Genomic DNA, 17,851 nt, shown 5'->3' on the forward strand with positions numbered 1-17,851 from the left:
CGTTCCAATGCGTTCTATTTGTCACTGTTAGGGCTAACGGCTCAGCATTGCCCACCAGTGGTGGACATTAAAACTACACCGACAGTTTGTTGAGGATAAACACACTGAAGGCCAGGTAACCCAGAAATGCAAATATTTAATAATCACTTCTTCTACTGTAAGATCGGCTTCGAGCATAATTTTCCCACCAAATCTTAATTTAATTCACTTGAATTTATTGATATTATTATTAAAGTATAATATCTAGTTCCACACAATTTGGACAGGTGTGGGTTTTCTGGGTACTCTGGAGTATAGTTGCTGTTTAAATGTTTTTGAAAACTGGTACTAAAATAACATTTTTCAAAAGTAACACATTTTAATTTTTATGATTAATTATACATTTACACAACCCCTCATCTATTTTTTTGGCAACAAGATCTTACTTAGCATTATCCCTACAAAGCATTAAGACAGTTTCTTGGCCTGGGGCATCTCTGTTCTTCTCCATTGTCCTTTTAAAGTGGCAGTTGAGATATCTCTCCCATTACTGTGTTGTCAGATAAAGCCACTGAGGTGCTCTGACAGGCATGCAAAGAGGCTTGTCAACTTCCCACGGGACACATGGTCGAGTGGCAACTCACTATGACAACCGCTGATCCCAGACAAGAGAAATGATCCATGAATAAGAAAAAAGAAAAAAAGGAAAAAACCCGCTGTGTTTAGGGGGAAAAAACCTCAGCATGTTGCAATCAGAGAAACTGGGTCAAACTCTCATAGAAACTAACAGTTAAATTTCACTGTTTCTTAAATGACTACTATTAATAGTTTTTTTTAATTTATTTATTTATTTTATCCAAATCATCTCAACCAAAACTTCATTCATTCATTCATTCATTAATTCATGTTTGGCTACTATCCGTGTCCGTCAGCAGATGGCGTCATGTCAGCCCTCCGCCCCCTGCCACATATGTTTATTTCCCCGGAGGGAGAAGCTGGGAGACATCCACAGAGAGCGGTCACAGTGTCGTGGATAGACGGCGTCATGAGGCCCTTCTCACCGCCGCTGCTGCTCCTGCTGCTCGCTCTGCTGCGACCCTTCGCCGCCTGCGGAACCGACTTAGTGCAGGTACCCGTTGATAGGAAATGTGTGTGCAGACAAGTTCAATAGCCTGAAGGATCACGACATTTATTTATTTTATTTTTTATTTTTGCTATTGTCTGACAGCGCTTACACCTGCGCCCTGTTGCTTTTTGAGTTTTAGTGAGCATTTATTCTTTATCAAAGAATAAAAGCAGGCGTCTTATCAGATATTTGATAATTATCGCCTATAATTGATGGCATAGATGCCAGCACCTATCAAAATACCAATTTATTTTATCGGTATAGCGTGTTTGCGATTGTTAAACTATATTAGTACATTAGATGGCATAAATGCCAGCACCTATCAAAATACCAATTTATTTTATCGGTATAGCGTGTTTGCGATTGTTAAACTATATTAGTACATTAGATGGCATAAATGCCAGCACCTATCAAAATACCAATTTATTTTATCGGTATAGCGTGTTTGCGATTGTTAAACTATATTAGTACAGTTTGCATAATTATGTTTTTCTAATCATCAAAAGAACATAAAACATTCTGACCACAAAAATCTCTATTTTTCATGTCTCTCTCTCTCATATGAATTAGCTTTGAAGAAAGATATCATCAACAGCGAGCTGCAAGACCTTGAAAAGATTGTTTTCAAGTGGATTATTTAAGATGTTTTGGTTAAAGGCTGTGCCTCTTTTTTGTAATGGAGCAAAGTTCCTGTTGACTCTGGACTTATTTTGCACTGGGACAGCTGGCAGTAGGGGGAAACTCCAGTCCACAAAACAATAGACATACGAAAGGGGAAACACATTTCACTTCGCTTTTTATTTCGTGGTTGTCGCCACAGGGAAATTTGCCTGGCAGCCAGGTGAACGGATAAATAAGAAATTAGTCAGTATGTAATGGTAAGTCAGACCAGAAAGGAACCATCTGTCCTGATGAAACTTAAGACATTACGATGTCAAGAGATCCATCAAGATGAAGGTTTTTGCTCTTCTTGCTGGTGGTCTTGTTAAAGCAGAGCTCATTAGATCAATAAGCGTCATAATTCATGTAATAGTTCGGGCCTTTAGATCTCCTGTGTTGTTAAGGTAACACACCCCGAGCATAAGCAACATTTTAAGTCATGAATGCTTTACATGCTTAACGGTTTGGAGAATAAAATTCAAAAGTGTGGCATGTATTAACCCTTCAATAAAATCCAGTGCTCCTGGAGGGTCAGTAGTAACACAGTGACACATGGTGACAGCATCATACTGTAGGAATGATTTCTCTTCCCCAACAGGGACAGGGAAGTAGGTCATAGTTGATGGGGGAAAATGGATGGAGCTAAATACAGAGCAATACTGGAAGAAAACCAGTTAAGAGACTGCAAAAGACTGGCCAAAGTTTCACCTTCCATCTCTGGCTGTTTCCAAACCAAACAGCCAGAGCTACAATGGAACGGTTTGGATCAATGCGTGTTCTTGTGCTCAAAGGACCTAGTCAAAGTCTAATTAGCTTGAAAATATTGTTCATAAATGCTCCCAGTCTGACCTGACTGATCCTGAGGACATTTTTAAAGAAGAGGGATAAATAAAAGGGTGTCATGAATACTGTCGCCAGACATTGTGATTCATTTATGATCCTTTTAAAACGAACCCGGTTAGGGTAAACGTCAGGTTCAAGTAATCTGAAAAAAACAACACTTTGACACAAATAAAAAGAAGAGAGAGACAAGTGATTAACCATTTCTCGCGATGAAGAGAGGAACGTGAGTTACAGTGTCCACCTCACGCAGCAGCTCTCATCCACCGCTACACCTCTTTTATTACAAAAATTGGGTGTTTTCTACTAACAGAGTTTGCAAACTGCTAAGAGGAAGAGGGGACAAACAAAAACTCAGCTAGCAAACGAGCCGAGTTTTTGGTCATGAACCTTCACAATACAATGAAACCCGCCCGTCTTCTCGTAAGGCCTTAAGCGCTGCTCCTGCTTCTGTGGCCTTTTATCTGTTTCTTCCAACATATTTCCAACACTTTGATCCTGTGCTGTGTCATGAGGTCTATATATATATATATATATATATATATATATATACACAAATATATATATTTGCGTAACACGTAACGAAAACAAATCAATACTAGCAGCAGCGGGTGACGCAGATGTACCTTTGTTAGAAGTACTTGATGTTCTGGCCAAAACACTTTTTAACCTCGTGTCTGTACCCACAGAGGTGTGACTCGTCCACTGCTGGCACCATCTACCAATACAACGCAAGGACTCTGAATGGAAGTCGCATCGTGAACTTCAGCGACTTCGCCGGCAAGAGTGTCCTCTTTGTCAATGTCGCTACATACTGAGGATTGACTTTCCAGTATGTAGGTAAGCAGCTGCACACTGTCGACTTTGTTATTGGAGCATTACTCCATTCGCCGTCTGAAATCTTTTTTGTTCTTTTTTTTTTTTTTTTTGTTCCTGGCGTTTCCTTTCAGAACTGAATGCACTGCACGAGGAGCTGAAACCCCTCGGTCTCACTATTCTGGGCTTTCCCTGCAACCAGTTTGGCAAACAGGAGCCGGGGACGAGAAGCGAAATCCTCTCAGGCTTAAAGTAAGAAAACTCTTCCACTTTCTTTTTTTTTTGTGCAGGTCTAACTTGAGGCAGTCACAAAGAGGAACATTGTGTAAAGCTGATAGAGAAGTTTGAAGTAAATGCCATCAGGTGAAAGTTTTGTTTCCTCAAACTGCTGTGTAAAAGGAACTTTGAATCCAGGAAAATAACAGTGTCAAAATGTGAGAATCCCTTAAATTATAGTTTAGTAAAGACATTTACGTAAGCGATCGTAACACTAGCTGGATGTGCAGAGAAATTCCTGAAGTTTGGCAAAACCTCTATCAATCAAACTTTACGTAATCAAGAGAGTAATTCAATAACTTTCTTATTTTTGACCCTGTTTTTTATTTTTGTTGCACACGTTGAAACTATGTCTGCAGTTCCACAAATCATTACTGGTTTTTGGAATAACATCTCGGAGCTTAACAGCCTGAGGGATTTTTTTTGAGCAGCTGCCAAACTGCAAAGAGCTGCGAGCCGCGACCACTGATAAGACTCTTTCTTTCTGGATGCCAGGTACGTCAGACCAGGCAACGGATTCGTTCCAAACTTCCTGCTGATGGAGAAGGGCGATGTGAATGGCAAGAGCGAGCAGCGGGTTTTCACGTTCCTCAAGGTAAGTCCCAGGTTTTAAAATTAAAGTGGAAAAAAAAAACTTTGAGTTGTGAATCCTGCATTCCAATCTCTAGGCTCCTTGAATAGCTCACTACTTAACATTCAGAGATATTGTTATACAACTAGCTATTCTTGCTTACTACAATGGCTAAATTACCACATGCTTCACTGTACAGAACTTTATTTTACTGTTTTGCAACTGAAGATGATTTGTATTAAACTCCTTTACCATAAAAGCCCTAAATAAATCCCAGTACAACCCAGCTGTCTTTGGAAGTCATCCATTTAAAGGTATTTAGGTAAATAAAGTAGCCAATGTGAAATTCAATCTTGGTATAAGTAAATATATGAAGGCTTCAGAGGTTTGGTAAAAGAACATTCTTGAAGGAACAACTTAAAGATCAAGAAACACAACACACAGCAGGTCAGGGATTTAATCAAAGCAGCATTGGCTTTTAAAACAAAAACCCAAGCTTGGGTCACTGAGGACTGTTGATTCCATCATCTGAAATGCAAATCTGCCCTTTATGGAGAAGTGGCAAAAAGAAAGCCATTGTTAAAAGAACACCACAAGAAGTCCCACTTCCTGCTGTGCAGCACAGCAAACGCGCTACGTGAAACCTCTAATTTTTCTCTCTTGCGTTCACGATTGATTCACTCAACGTTCTGCCGTTCCAGCGCTCCTGCCCTCCGGTCGGGGACGACTTTGGCGCCCCTTACGGCAGGCTCTTCTGGGAGCCTCTTAGGATCAACGACATCAAGTGGAACTTTGAGAAGTTTCTGGTGGGGCCCAACGGAAAAGCGGTGATGAGATGGCACCCGCGTGTCAACATGTCTACGGTCCGAACGGACATCCGCAATTACCTTATTCGACTCTACACGCAGAATTAAGAGTGATAGGTGCTTAAGTTTGTCGCTTTAAGTGATGTAGCAGTAGTCCACGCATAGGAGATGTAAGGTAGCAGATCGGATGGTGATGTGACAGTTTCTGATACGTGAAGATGGCATGTAGAATGAAGAGGAGGCTTGAAAACAGGAACTCTGTGGTGCCTTCTCCGAGTCTGGGGGTGCAGGAAAGCTTTTCAGTGCATTCGAGCTGCCCTGCAATCCCACAGCACCATGGCATCTTCTCATCCCCAGAAACTGTTTGCCATTACAGCAAAATCTGTTGTTTTTTTTTCCCCTTTCTTTTTAAGCTTCAATAAATCATTAAGAAAGCCACCATGATGTGCAGACTTTTCTTCAACAGCACAACAGTTTTAAATACTCTGGCCTGCGGCAGTACAAAGACAAAATGTGAATAAGACATTTAGAATAGATTTATTAAGCCAGTCAAATACAAAAAGTCTCACATGTGCTTTTTGCCAACAGCAAAATGAAAGAAAAAAAAGAACGCCATAAACCAGAAAAATACACCTGCCAGAAATTACAGCATACCTTTCAAAGTGCAACTCTGCTGATGTCTCAGTTCTCACCCATCAAAAATTTTTGTTCCCCGCAAACTTACAAACTCATTTCACAAAAAAACTGAGCCAAAGTCCCGTCCCGCACAATTTGAAGCCCTTCGTCTAACTACTTGAAATACTTTATACTAAGGAAATAACTGGTGCTGAGGTAAAACCACTTTGAGATTGGCTTGACCACATCTAAAAAAAAATGTAAAACATATTTTACATTGTTTTACATTGACCTCATGAGTCAGAAGACTCATGAGGTCTTCTGACCTTGCAGGCGAATCCCCTTGGCATCAATTGCTGGTTGTCAATTGGGACTGAAAGCGTCGTCAAGACATCCTGGACAAGGTTTTTTTTTTTTTTTCCTCCGAGGAGCAGAGCTGCAATATGCAAGTTGTTGTACGAATAGGACTTTAATCACACCTGCTGCCTTAAGATTTTGAAGCTCTGTTTGCAACTGTGTGTTGGGGCTACAGTAAAAATGGTACAGGATGCAGTAAAAATGAGCATAGATATCAGAATGCGTGGTAAAACCAAGTAGAAGTGTCGTTTAATGAGATTAGGTCCATCATCATGGAAAAAAAAGATGTTTAAGTAATGTGCATTGTGTATTGTGTCTGATACAAACATACAATGTCAATAGCTACAATATATTGGGATTACACTAACAACATAGAAAGAACAGCATTACTAAAGACAATGATTTACACTCAGTAAATGCAACTATCAAAACAGCAGGTTATAAATAAATTATTAGTAATCACAATCATGTTTTTTGGTTTTTTGGTATCAAAATTCATTTCCTCAAATTTTTGTATTTCAACAACCACTTTTGAACAGTTACACATATTAGACATTTCTAGAACATCGATGGCACTGTAGAAATCCTCATAAAATCAATTAACATTCACATTGTTTTTACTTCTATGATTCATTGTACCTATATAATCATTCAGCGCTGGAAATGAGCACGTGTTGTCCTATTTGCTTTTGGGGAATGGCTTCCAGTAACCCTACAAGTTAATCAAAGTGTTAAGGTGTTACATACTTGCAGAGAGACAATTACATAGGTATATTTTGCAGAAGGGAAAAAAAATAAAAAATAAAAAAGAAAGCAATGATAATTATTCAAACTCATTTAACAAAAGGACTTCAGTTCCAGATAAAAAAATCTAAATAATATGTATATATATTTATATATATTCAGAATAGCGAAGTGTTTCACAAATAGCCTTATAAAACGCAAGTATAAACAACATTACAATAGGATATCTACAGTTCAGTAGGAAAATTATATCTCAATCACACCTTGTCAACTCAAAGACAGTTTCATGCTACTACCCAGACTCCATCAGATGGGTACGGTGATGCTTTAGTGCTTTCCGGGGTCGATGTTCTGTCTCTCCCTTTTGCCAAACCCTGTCGCTGTGGCTGCTGTTGACTGGTCTGCAAGGGAACAAACAGAAACAAAAAGATTCATTACCGTCGACCCACAAGACCAGGTCTGACTTAAAGTTCACTTCTCCAGTTCTTTTAGTGTTTAAAACATTTTTTTTTTTTTGCAACAGGTTAAATTCATATAGCGTTCATACCCCTTGTAGTTCATGACATTACAACCAAACTGCAATGTGTCACTGCGGCTTAGTAGGTAAATATAAAAATGAGGTATTTTAATATTAAATTAAAACTGCAAGATTTTTTGGAGTTTTTTTTTTTTTTTTGTACCAGTTTTGCACATTCAAACACCAAAATACTTGCATAAAATACTTGTAAATTTTACCTTTACAAAACAGCTTAGACTCATTCAGTTTAAATGGAGAACCTCTGATCAACATTAAAGTGTTGGCAGAAATTCTGAAAGTTCAGAACTCTAAGTTCAACTTAGAGTTCTGAACTTTGACTAAGCCATTCTAGCACACACACACACACACACACACACACACACACACACACACACACACACACACACACACACAATTTGATCAAAACCATTCCACCGTACATCTGATTAAATTGAGCTAAATACAAATGCATGCCACACTTTTCAGATTTTTATTTATAAAAGTGTGTGTGTGTATATATATATATATATATATATATATATATAATATTATACGCGTTTTTTTGCTGGTGTATCACATAAAATAAAAAGAATTAGAAAACTTTGTGATTTTAACATCGAAGGTTTTTTGCAAGGCACAACAGATGTTTCGCATAGTAGATGGAGAATTGACTTAAAATACTTCACATATAAAGCATTTTGAGCCAAAGAAAATGTGAGCATGCCCTTCACCTGCATTCTCTGGTGGCGGTCTTGAGCTCTCTCCTACTGCTCTGGCCCCTCGTGGTTGAGGGAATGACATCTGCCAAGGAAAACCCTGACCAAACACAATTTAAGATTAAAAACAAAAATATTCCACACCTGAAGCAGCAATCCTTAAGTTGATCCTCACAAGAAACTTAGGGTAAGAGGGAGAGAGACAGGGGGGTTTAGCGCTCCCTTACCGGGGTAACAGGTTGGAAGTCTCGAGCTGGGGGCGGTGCTGCTGCTGCTGCTGCGGCGGCGGTGGTGGCTGCTGCCGTGGCGCCCGCTGCGTTGGGCATCCGGGGAGGGAAGTGAATGGGCCAGCCCTCCAGGCCCTGCGTTCCCACCTGCACAAAGGGACCACAGTAGGGAGGGCTCAGCGGGCCGTTCACTGAGCCCGACGTGGGGTCTGAGGTACGTCTTTCCTGCTGCTGCCCCTATGAGGTGTCATAAGTACAAATGTGATCTCCAATCCGTGTAACGCCTGCAGCGGTCCATGTAAACGTCATGCATGGCCCCGCTGCAGACCCTCAACCCTGCTGCACCTGCTGATCCCAAATGCACTGGACAACTAACAAAAAGCAGGTGGTTGTTGTTTTTAAATCAACTTATTGAAGTTCTTGCATCTGACTCTTTCCAGCCACAAGGGGGCACTGGTCTACAAGTTTTTTTTATTATTATTACTTTACTTATTTATTACTGAAAGACATGACCAATGACCACCTTGATTTAGCAATTAGCCTAACATAACCTGTTACTGTATGAAGCATTTTAATGAAGCTGTAATACTATGAAGCTCAGCAGCCAGTACCTGTTTGTGATGCTGCATCTGCAGTCTCTCCAGCTTACATCTCTCAGTTCGTTCTCTCTGACACTCGTTCTGAGCCTGATGTAGCTGGATCACACAAACACAAAACAGGAAAACATGTAGAAATTAGCTCTCATTAAGATGAAATAGTATTGTACTGCATCATTTAAATGCAAAATCTTTCTAAGGTGTTAAAAAACGCCAAACAAAATGATTCTTACTTGATTGGTCAAATTGGTAATCTGACCCTGGAGCCTCTCAACTTGCCGCCTCAGATCCTCTTTCTCCTCATTCATTCGCTCCCTGTCACTTCTTTCTTTCCTAAAGTCTTCCTCGAAGATTTTCACCTGAAGTTAAAAAATAAAATAAAATACACACAATTCTCTGAAAGAGAGGCATCTTTATGTTGAATCCTGTTTCCTAGGCTTATTGCACAGAGGATAGAACAAAACCATAATATCAAATGTACTCTTAAAAAAAATCCACTGTATTGTTTTTAAAAATTATTTAGCACCCAATATTATTAACAAGAAATAAAGTATAAACTTTACATACAGTGTAAAGTTAATCCAAAACAAACACAAAAAAACAACAATAAAAATTACTCCACAGAAACAACTGGGACACCCTATTTTTATGCATTTATTTTTTTTAAAAGTTGGTATGATGGTTGAGTGAGGTTTAAAAAAACAATATGAAATTTAACCAAACATATTCCTTGATAAGGAAGAAAAAAAACATGTATTTAGATTTTAGCTCAATGTTATAATGGTAACTTTGTTCCAAACTATCAAACTTTAAGTTGTACACTGTAGGAGTGTTGATGATTTGTCTGACTGGAAGTAATGCATCAAAATATCACAACCCAAGGATATCCGTTCATTTTGTTTTAGTGGCAGTTGTCGAGCAGACACAGAAAATTTATTAATTTACTTAGGATTAAAAGTAAAAACAAGACACTACTTAAAATTGTTCCGAAATATTTTGTCTTCGTTTTTTGATGTTGATCGATATGGGGGACAAATTAAAGAGCGCAGTGTGCTATTAAAATATGACGGGGAGAAAAAAAGCAGATAAGTTGTATAACGTTTTTCCAAAAGCAGCTCCTAACCCTATGTGTTAAAAATAATTGTTTAATTTTTCTCTTTTCCACTAAAACAAACATGGACGCTCTGGGCCTTAGAAAACATGGTTTGGAGCCAAGATTGAGACATACGGAGTGGGAACGATTCAGCTTTAAAGCATGACTGTTCATATTTTGTGATGGGCTTCTTGCCTGTTCTTTTAGTACAGCAATTTGTGTGAGCAGCTCCTGTTTTTTCAGGTTATTGGCTGCATCTGCAAAGTTCCCCGGTCCAGGAGGTTGCTGAGAGGCTGAGGGGGAATGCAAGTTCAAGGCTTCCTCCAAGGCCTGGAGAAAAAAAAAAAGACAGTGAACGTTTTAAAAAAAAACAAAAAAACAAGTGAAACTGAGTTTGAGTTGAATTTGTTTCTCCTTTTGCTCACCCTGTTAAGGCGTTGGATCTCTTTCTCCTGGTATTCCCTCTGCTTACTGAGGGGCAGCAGCTGATCCTGCAGGTAGCGAACCTTCTGCTTCAGCTCAGTTGTTTCAGAGTTTAAACACTCCTTCTCGCCCTGAAACAAACAAAGCCAGTGGCACTTTGTTCAGTCTCTTATATTCTTGATTATTCAGATATTTTTTTATAACACGAGTGGGTTTTGTGTCTCTCCATCCTCACCTGTACGTTCTCGATCTTGGACTTGGCCAGCAGCAGTTTCTTGTCGTAGTCGCGCTGCCTCTGCTCTCGCTCGGCCTCCAGCTCCAGCACGGTTTTCTGGGACTCGGCCAGACGTTGCCTGAGGTCTGTGATCTAAGGAAGAGTTTAAAACATGCGTCTCAAGAACACTCGACACACAAATCGTGTACAAAAACTGCATACGCAACATAAAAGAAAAAAAAAAAAAGAAAAATGCATAAAATGGAAAAAAAGAAAAAGAAAAACTTGGAAGATAAGAACTTTGGTAAAGATAAACATCTGCTGGTGCCTCTGTTGAAACAGAGCATTTAGGAAATGTACGTTATCAAATTACAAACCAAGCCGCAAAAAGGACACATTTGCGAACACGCAGTTCTATCTCTGTATAAAATATGAACGAACCGTAGTGACGCAAATGGATATATCTGGGGTTCTGCGGTTTAAACCTAAGCCTGCATGGTGTCCCCGTCTCTGCAGAGTGTGAATGTCGGTATGTTCAAGGCTGCGGGCGTGCACAAACGCAGGTGTGTGAGCGCCGTTGTGAGACAGTGTGTGTACATCCGTGTGTCGCTGCTGCCCTCTGACTGCACCACAGCAGGAAGTCAGCGGGTACCGGAGAGGTGAGGGGAATTCTTGCTGAAGTGTGACAGGCCTTGTGGTAAGTATGCTCAAATAGCAAGCTATTGCAAGATTGCACCTTTTCCACTGGACAAGCACATTTAAAAAAAAAAAAAAAAAAAAAAAAAAAGAAAAAAGGACAAGCATGTAATTGCTTCACTTCACTGCCAACTGTTTGCGCACACACTTCAGAGTCGTAAGTTTCCCTGCAGTTGGCCTAAAAACTGTCACCGATTTAAAAAGAAAAACAAACAAATGATTTCAATGGTAAAACTGAACGAGGGCTTCAACTGTTTTCTGGGGAAAATGCAAAAATGGTCTCCTTCCTTCTTTGGTAGCAGAACCAGCAGTTTGGAAACAAATGAGACAGACACAAACCATCAGACAACACGTGAAGCCACCTCTAACTCAGAATACAGTGGGAAACTGAATTTAACACGCTTAAAAAAGCTTATTATAAACTCAGATATATTTTGTTGTCAGTTCTGTTGCATTTCTACATTTTTTTATTAGTCTTTTATGATTTTTCCTCTAAACTTTTATAAAGAGCCAAAAAAAAAAATCTTTACACAAAACGAAAAGTGTATTATGTCATCAAATGTGTCAGATTGTTTTCTTTTTTTCTTTTTTTTGTGTTTGTAATATATATGTAAACATATTTTTCACGGTAACTTGCATTCGAGCGGTCTAAAAGTCGATCAGACGTCTTCCCACACCGTTCATGGCAGCCGTAAAGTCATTACTGTACCTTCTGCTCAAACTGTGACTTCATGGCGTTCCACTGAATGTCCCACTGCTTGTTCACCTCCAGAACCTGTGAGCAGCGCCAGAAAGCGAAACAAACAAACAATGAACATGTAGGAAACAAAGAGCACAGAGACTTTCCCCAATGGCAAAAGAGGATGGGCAGCTATTTTCTTTAAAAAAAAAAAAAAAGTAAGTAAGTAAGCGAAGACTCACATCCTTTCTCTGCTTCTCCAAAAGCTTGATCTTCTTTTCGTACACCTCTATGTCACATGCTTTAGCTGGGGTTTTCTCTGCTGATTTTCCACTCTGGGGACACATACACAAACATTTTCCTCATTCCACAAAAATCCATGATTACATGAGCACCTATAAGAGGAAGTTATGTTATAGACTCACTGAATTTGTCTGCTAACCGTATTTCCAAAAGGAAATATGAGGAAAAAAGTAGAAAAAAAAATCGTAAATAATAAGCGCAATTTATGTCCTTGATTTAAATGTACCTTCTGTGGTGTGGTGGCCTCCATTTTAGGTCGAACAGCCGGAGATTCCTCCTTAACCGGCTCGTCTTTGGCCTCTGGAGTCTCTGTTTCTGACGGTGAAGCAGTCGACACCACTGCTGTTCCTCCCGTGACCAGCTCCTTCAGTTTCTGATTCTCCAGTCTAAGTAAGCAACAAAGTGAAAATGATAATGTTTCTGAACAGAGTCCAGTTTTTTCCTAGACTGTGACCCTTCTCAGTCATGTCCTTTGGGAAGAACCTACAAGACCCAGAGGGGGACACAAACAGAAAGCACACAAATAATTCCCCATCAGAAGTGAAAGCGTGGTCCTGCAGCAACCAAAGCGTAACTGCAGAACGTGTAGAGTCACAAAATCAAAACAGACAGGAAGCCGTTTTCACAACTTGCAGGGAGGTTTAGTGCACAAAAATGACAGTAGGTGACGTAACGTGCGACGCGACCTCACATGGTATTCATTCAACCAGCCAGACAAAGGGCTTTCTGCTCAACTGAGGAAATACAAAAGTCCAGCGAAGCTGAAAGAGACGGAGAAACATTACCTCAGCTGCTCCAAGTCTCGATTCCTGATATGATGATCTTCTTCCATTTTCTTTCGAAGCTCATTGTTTTCCTGTCTGAGCTGCTCACACAGCGTCTAGAAAACCAAAGAGACCAGAAGACCCACATTTATTGCAATATTAACCACCAGTCTGTACACTGGTACTGGATTTTTTTTTTTTAACCCAAAAGTTCCTGCTTTTTAAAAACAATGCAGAAATAAAAATAAAAAAAAAAAAATATATATATATATATATATATAAATACAGTGGTGTTGACTTGCATATTTATAAAGCACAATTTATCAGAAAATGAAATTTTTTAGGTTAAAACTTCTTTGGGGTTGCTGCCAGCTTCAACCAGGTACATTTAAGAGCAGATAATTTACACCTCAGAACAACATAAGAAAATAACATAAGTGTGTTATAAAGCACATTTAACTCTGTAAATAAGTTAAATTAAATATGACTGCATAGACTTATTTTGATGTTTTTTGACCTGAGGCTACTGCTTTTACACCTAGCGTTCTTTACATTGATGCATTGTTGTAGTAAATATTAAGCTTAATAAAATGTTTACCATTGAAATCCTTATTTTGAAGCTAAACCTTGTGAAATGCATCCAGTTTGATGAGCTAGCACTAAGTAATGCAACGGCAGAGTTTCAGTAAATCAGTTTCAGCAGAAACTAACTTACTGGAAAAAATTTAAAAAGAAGTCATTTGAAGTGGCAAGCAATAAATGAGCAACCATAAAAATGTAAGATGTAACTAAAGGTAATAAAATTTAAGAACCATCATAGAAAATATATTTCAGCCTTCTTACAGCCCTAAAATACAAAAAATTAAATATAATACTTTAAGAACCTACCAAAAACCTTGTTCTCATTTTCTTTCAATAAATACCATTCTTTTTAAGGACGCATCAGTAGCAAATGCAGAATTCAAAGCTTTCAAATGAATAATATGTGACACGCCTCCTATTCATAGCGATAAATTTAGAAATTAAGTTATTTAATCGTTACTGGAAAGTCTTTATTATTTTATGCCAAATAAGAGGATTAGGCAAAACAGGTTAGTCATGTGCAAAAAGTTGCTCACCTGTAATGCTCTATTGTTACAAATGTCAGAGTGAAAGTTTCTAATGAACAATGTACACTAAACTAAAACTGCAAGTGAACCAATTTGCTAAAATTCGCTGACAAAGTGTACATTTGCTTCTAAAACAGATCTCACAAGTTACTAACTCGTTAAAATACTGCTGTTTCACAACTCTTAAGGTAACGTTCAAGATTTAAAAAAAAAAAAATTACCAGAAAAGGTTCACAATGACATCCGAAATGTGCCAATTAACTTTCCAGGCTTCATACCTGTAGGAGAGAGGTCCTCTGTTCGTTCTTCTGGACCTTCGAGGAGAGATGGTGAAACTCCACCGCCATGCGGCCGAGGTGAGCCAGCAGCTGGTTTGGGTTCGACTCCTCTGCAAATATGCTGAAAGAGCTCTCCAGCCGCTTCAGCTGGCTCGCCAGCTCGTTGTTCTCCTGAGGAAGCTGGGGAAGCGCTCCTGCCACCAACCCCGCCTGGAGAGAGCCACACAGGTGGAAAGTCAGAGATGAGTAGGCGAGGCCATCTTTTACATATTTATTCGAGACCGCACAAAGCCTGCTGTACAACATAAATACTCTGCTTTATTTCTATGGAAAGCAGATGCTAAATACTCTGAAAAGTCAAACCAGTTTGACCTGGTGGATTTAAATTTAGTACTCAAGAGAGTACTTTCAGCTTTTAGCACATAAAAATGTTATTTTTATGTGCTAAAATTTAAGAAAGGTGAACTAAAATACTACTTTAGCCTAAAATATAAAAGGAGTCCCATGTCCAAGGATGTAAAGCGTGAATGAATCTGAGTAATTCTAGTCCGTAATAATCCTGGAATTTCCCCTTCACTGACTCAGATGGAGCTGCCAGTATTGTGTTCGTAGGTGAGTCAATGCACCGCTGATGTATTCCTAATTTTGAGGAAATTGCTATACAGAGGAAATCCTGAATTTAGCCTCAAAAGCCACAGAAAATAATTTATGCTGAAGTCAAAGCAAGAGGATCATCTGATCTGAAAAACTGCTTGGAAAAAAAAAAAAAAAAAGAAAAAACTTCAGGGGTAGTTTTTATTTTTGGTACATACAGCCAAAGCATCAGAGTTCCTTCCTTCCATGTTCACCCTCTCGGATTCCAATAAGGCCTCCTGTAAAGACCAAAAAGGGCTGATATCCGTCACCAATTCAAAAACGTCACACATACACACACACACGTCACATTAGATAAAACTCAGTACGTACATGGGGCTTCTCTGGCTGAAGTGTTCTCCCTAAACAGCTTGATTGCTCCTCCTTCTCTGCAGTGGGGTGTAAACAGGGTTTGCCTGAAATCAACCAAGGCAACAAGCTAAATCGCAATATCCATTTAACTGGTTATCACGCCCGAGTTGGATACCAAGTTAAATTCCTCATTTGGATGAAATCTGCGGGACTTACTTTGAGCCTCGGTGTGAACCGGCGCTCCCGCACACAGACTGGCGGCGTAGCTGGCCGACTTTAAAGCTTCGTTGTCCCTCACCAGCTCCTCCACCCGCTGCCGAAGCTTTGAAGCCTCCGACTGGGATTCTTCCAAAAGATCACCTGCAACATCGTTAGAAATCCCGTCGTCACAGTCTAAGACGACGCTTCAGATGAGTATTTTTCACAAGCAGGAGCAGTCAGTAAATAGGACATGACAGATGTTCCGAGGGAAATAAAGACACATCCTTGGTGAGTCAAAGTCCAATCACACTGCTGGTATGCAACCATGTCCAACGATAACCTAGGAAGTTTTTCAAGTTTTACAATATGTAATAACCCTCGTTTCACAACCGTTTCATTTTTGTGAAAGTGAAGGCATGCAGACTGCTACGGGAGAGGTATTCTTCAAATCATTTTCTGTTTTCTGTTCCATAGATAACACGAAGAAAATGATAATCCCTAGCACTCAGCAGAGATGTGTCATCCTCATTTCCCAGACATCAGAAACAAGCTCTGATGTGGAACCTACCTAAGCTCTTAAGTCCCTTCATCCGTTCCCTCAGCATGCTGTTCTCCTCCAGCAGCTGGCGATAGCTGCTGCCCCCCACGACCTCATCCCTGGCCTTGACCTCACTCCCACCAGGATCGTAGATGCGATACGGACCTTTCCCTTCCATCGCCGTCGTTCACTTACTAAACATGATCTTCTGAACTGTGGGAAAAGGGAAAACTGTTTTAATTTTATGTGAAAAAAAATAAAAATAAAGCTCACAAAAAAGCTCAACAGAAGAAAAAAGATCTATACATAGTAGAGTTCTGATTACACATATCTACACTGACGTCCAGTGTTTACATAAAACAATACAGCTAGGACTGATTCTTATGTATTTCTCCAGAACAGCTGCTGAAACACTGATTATATCAGTTATTGATCATTTTCCAAAAAGCTGGGTATCCACATATAACAGCCCCTCAAAAATCTCAGAAAGTAATTTGCAGATGGTTCAAGACACCCACTCAAAAGCCCACAGAAAGCCCACGTTTTTAACTTCTAGTTTCTAGCAGTAAGTGTGAAAAACCCATCGCTGATGCCTGATACAGAAACGACCGCCTGAGTGACAACAAAAGCAGCAAGCTACCCACCTTAATGCTTCACTAACAGGGGTGACACATTTAGGGAGAGAGTGCTGGCGTTCCAGAGGGCTAAATAATACAACCACAACGCTCATAAGCAAGGAAGAAAGACAAAAGCAGAGGGAGGAAATACGTAAAAAATAACGATAATTCTAATATTAAACACTTATTTAACACTCGAGCCTAAAATACAGCCCAATCCGGTTGATGATAGCTACCTTGATTGGCTGAAGAAGGCTAATATTAGTTTTCGCTGTTGTCATGCAAATTGCTAACGACATCTTCGTTAGCTTTTGGCTACAATGCGGGACAGGAAGCCCTTTAAAGTCCGATATTTCTACACTAGACGGGCTCCTGTCGGCGCGGAAAGTAAGTCGGAAAGAGGAGCAACACGACGAACCGAAAAAAACGAACAAAGAGGGTTTTTTTTGGTTTGGTACCTTTCAGCTTGCTGTGGCCTCTCGTCTCTGTGGCTAGACAGACATCTACTGCGGAAGTAGTCTACTTAGTCTATGCCGTAACCTGGGAAATTCCACCTAGCGACGTTTGATGTAAACAGCAGTGATTGACAGCCAAACGGACCAATCAGAGGGCAGATCCGCGTTCTAAGCGGAGTCGTTGACCGTGATGTAAACACAGAGGCAAAAAGCATTGCTCAATTCCACATTTAATCAGGTAATCTTTAATTATTGAGAACCGCTTACCCTGTCTTCGTGATGTGTTGATAAATACGTACAAAACCAGTGCCCACTCGTTTCAAAAATGGCTGACATAACAGAAAGTGAAGTAAAACAGGTCCCCAAAAATGATTAACATTTCTCATGAAAGGAAATGATTGCAATTTAAACAATTCCCATACTCTTTTTTAACCCTCAGAATGTAACTTATTTTAGAACAGGGACAAACCCGACCGTTTTCGCTGAATTGCTCTATTCTCCATTGATAAATTCAGAGGGGCTGATGGGGGTTTCTGTTGTTGCATCACATATTTCCTCTGAACCATGAGGGTAAGAAGACCTAGATCAAGATAGCAATGAGTCTTCACTGCACGTTAACACGGCCAGCTTGGAAAATTTTTAAGAATCGAATAATAGTTGCTCATAATGTTTAAGTTTAAACTTTGGAAA

At 39.7% G+C, this 17,851-nt stretch overlaps 2 protein-coding genes across 5 annotated transcripts; one reads left to right on the forward strand and one right to left on the reverse strand.

The window, feature by feature from the left end:
• Window positions 1-28: 28 nt before the first annotated feature.
• Window positions 29-5,512, forward strand: gpx3 (glutathione peroxidase 3). The gene is made up of 6 exons (XM_015021652.1): window positions 29-115; window positions 915-1,108; window positions 3,295-3,445; window positions 3,556-3,673; window positions 4,193-4,292; window positions 4,970-5,512. The coding sequence occupies exons 2-6, from the start codon at window positions 923-925 to the stop codon at window positions 5,180-5,182; spliced, it is 768 nt and encodes a 255-aa protein (XP_014877138.1). The 5' UTR covers window positions 29-115; window positions 915-922; the 3' UTR covers window positions 5,183-5,512.
• On the reverse strand, window positions 5,222-17,270 carry tnip1 (TNFAIP3 interacting protein 1). Of its 4 annotated transcripts, none has more exons than XR_001422806.1 (19): window positions 17,165-17,270; window positions 16,120-16,302; window positions 15,567-15,710; window positions 15,372-15,454; window positions 15,218-15,277; window positions 14,406-14,615; window positions 13,040-13,134; window positions 12,481-12,640; window positions 12,194-12,286; window positions 11,982-12,047; window positions 10,598-10,729; window positions 10,365-10,493; window positions 10,135-10,269; window positions 9,080-9,205; window positions 8,862-8,945; window positions 8,251-8,487; window positions 8,039-8,123; window positions 7,054-7,191; window positions 5,222-5,564 (listed from the first exon to the last, which is right to left on the reverse strand). XR_001422806.1 is itself a non-coding variant. In XM_015021649.1 (18 exons), the coding sequence occupies exons 2-18, from the start codon at window positions 16,265-16,267 to the stop codon at window positions 7,118-7,120; spliced, it is 1,971 nt and encodes a 656-aa protein (XP_014877135.1). In that variant the 5' UTR covers window positions 16,268-16,302; window positions 17,165-17,270; the 3' UTR covers window positions 6,792-7,117. The 4 variants fall into 4 exon arrangements, 2 of the variants coding, with proteins under 2 accessions (XP_014877135.1, XP_014877134.1); XR_001422805.1 differs by lacking the exon at window positions 5,222-5,564 and adding an exon at window positions 5,593-6,758; XM_015021649.1 differs by lacking the exon at window positions 5,222-5,564 and having other exon boundaries at window positions 6,792-7,191; window positions 8,251-8,397.
• Window positions 17,271-17,851: the final 581 nt, after the last annotated feature.

This window comes from Poecilia latipinna, unplaced genomic scaffold (genome assembly GCF_001443285.1).
Source record: "Poecilia latipinna isolate Pla-1442-1.1 unplaced genomic scaffold, P_latipinna-1.0 Scaffold2819, whole genome shotgun sequence".
NCBI classification, from domain to species: domain Eukaryota; kingdom Metazoa; phylum Chordata; class Actinopteri; order Cyprinodontiformes; family Poeciliidae; genus Poecilia; species Poecilia latipinna.

Bases quoted from the DNA above. Each gene is read 5' to 3' on its own strand.
- tnip1 (XM_015021648.1), bottom strand. From the start codon at position 16,267: ATGGAAGGGAAAGGTCCGTATCGCATCTACGATCCTGGTGGGAGTGAG. The intron at 14,616-15,217 runs GTATGTACCAAA...GGCTCTCTCCAG, and splicing joins GGAACTCTGATGCTTTGGCT to GCGGGGTTGGTGGCAGGAGC. The intron at 10,270-10,364 runs GTGAGCAAAAGG...TTTTTTCTCCAG, and splicing joins AGATCCAACGCCTTAACAGG to GCCTTGGAGGAAGCCTTGAA.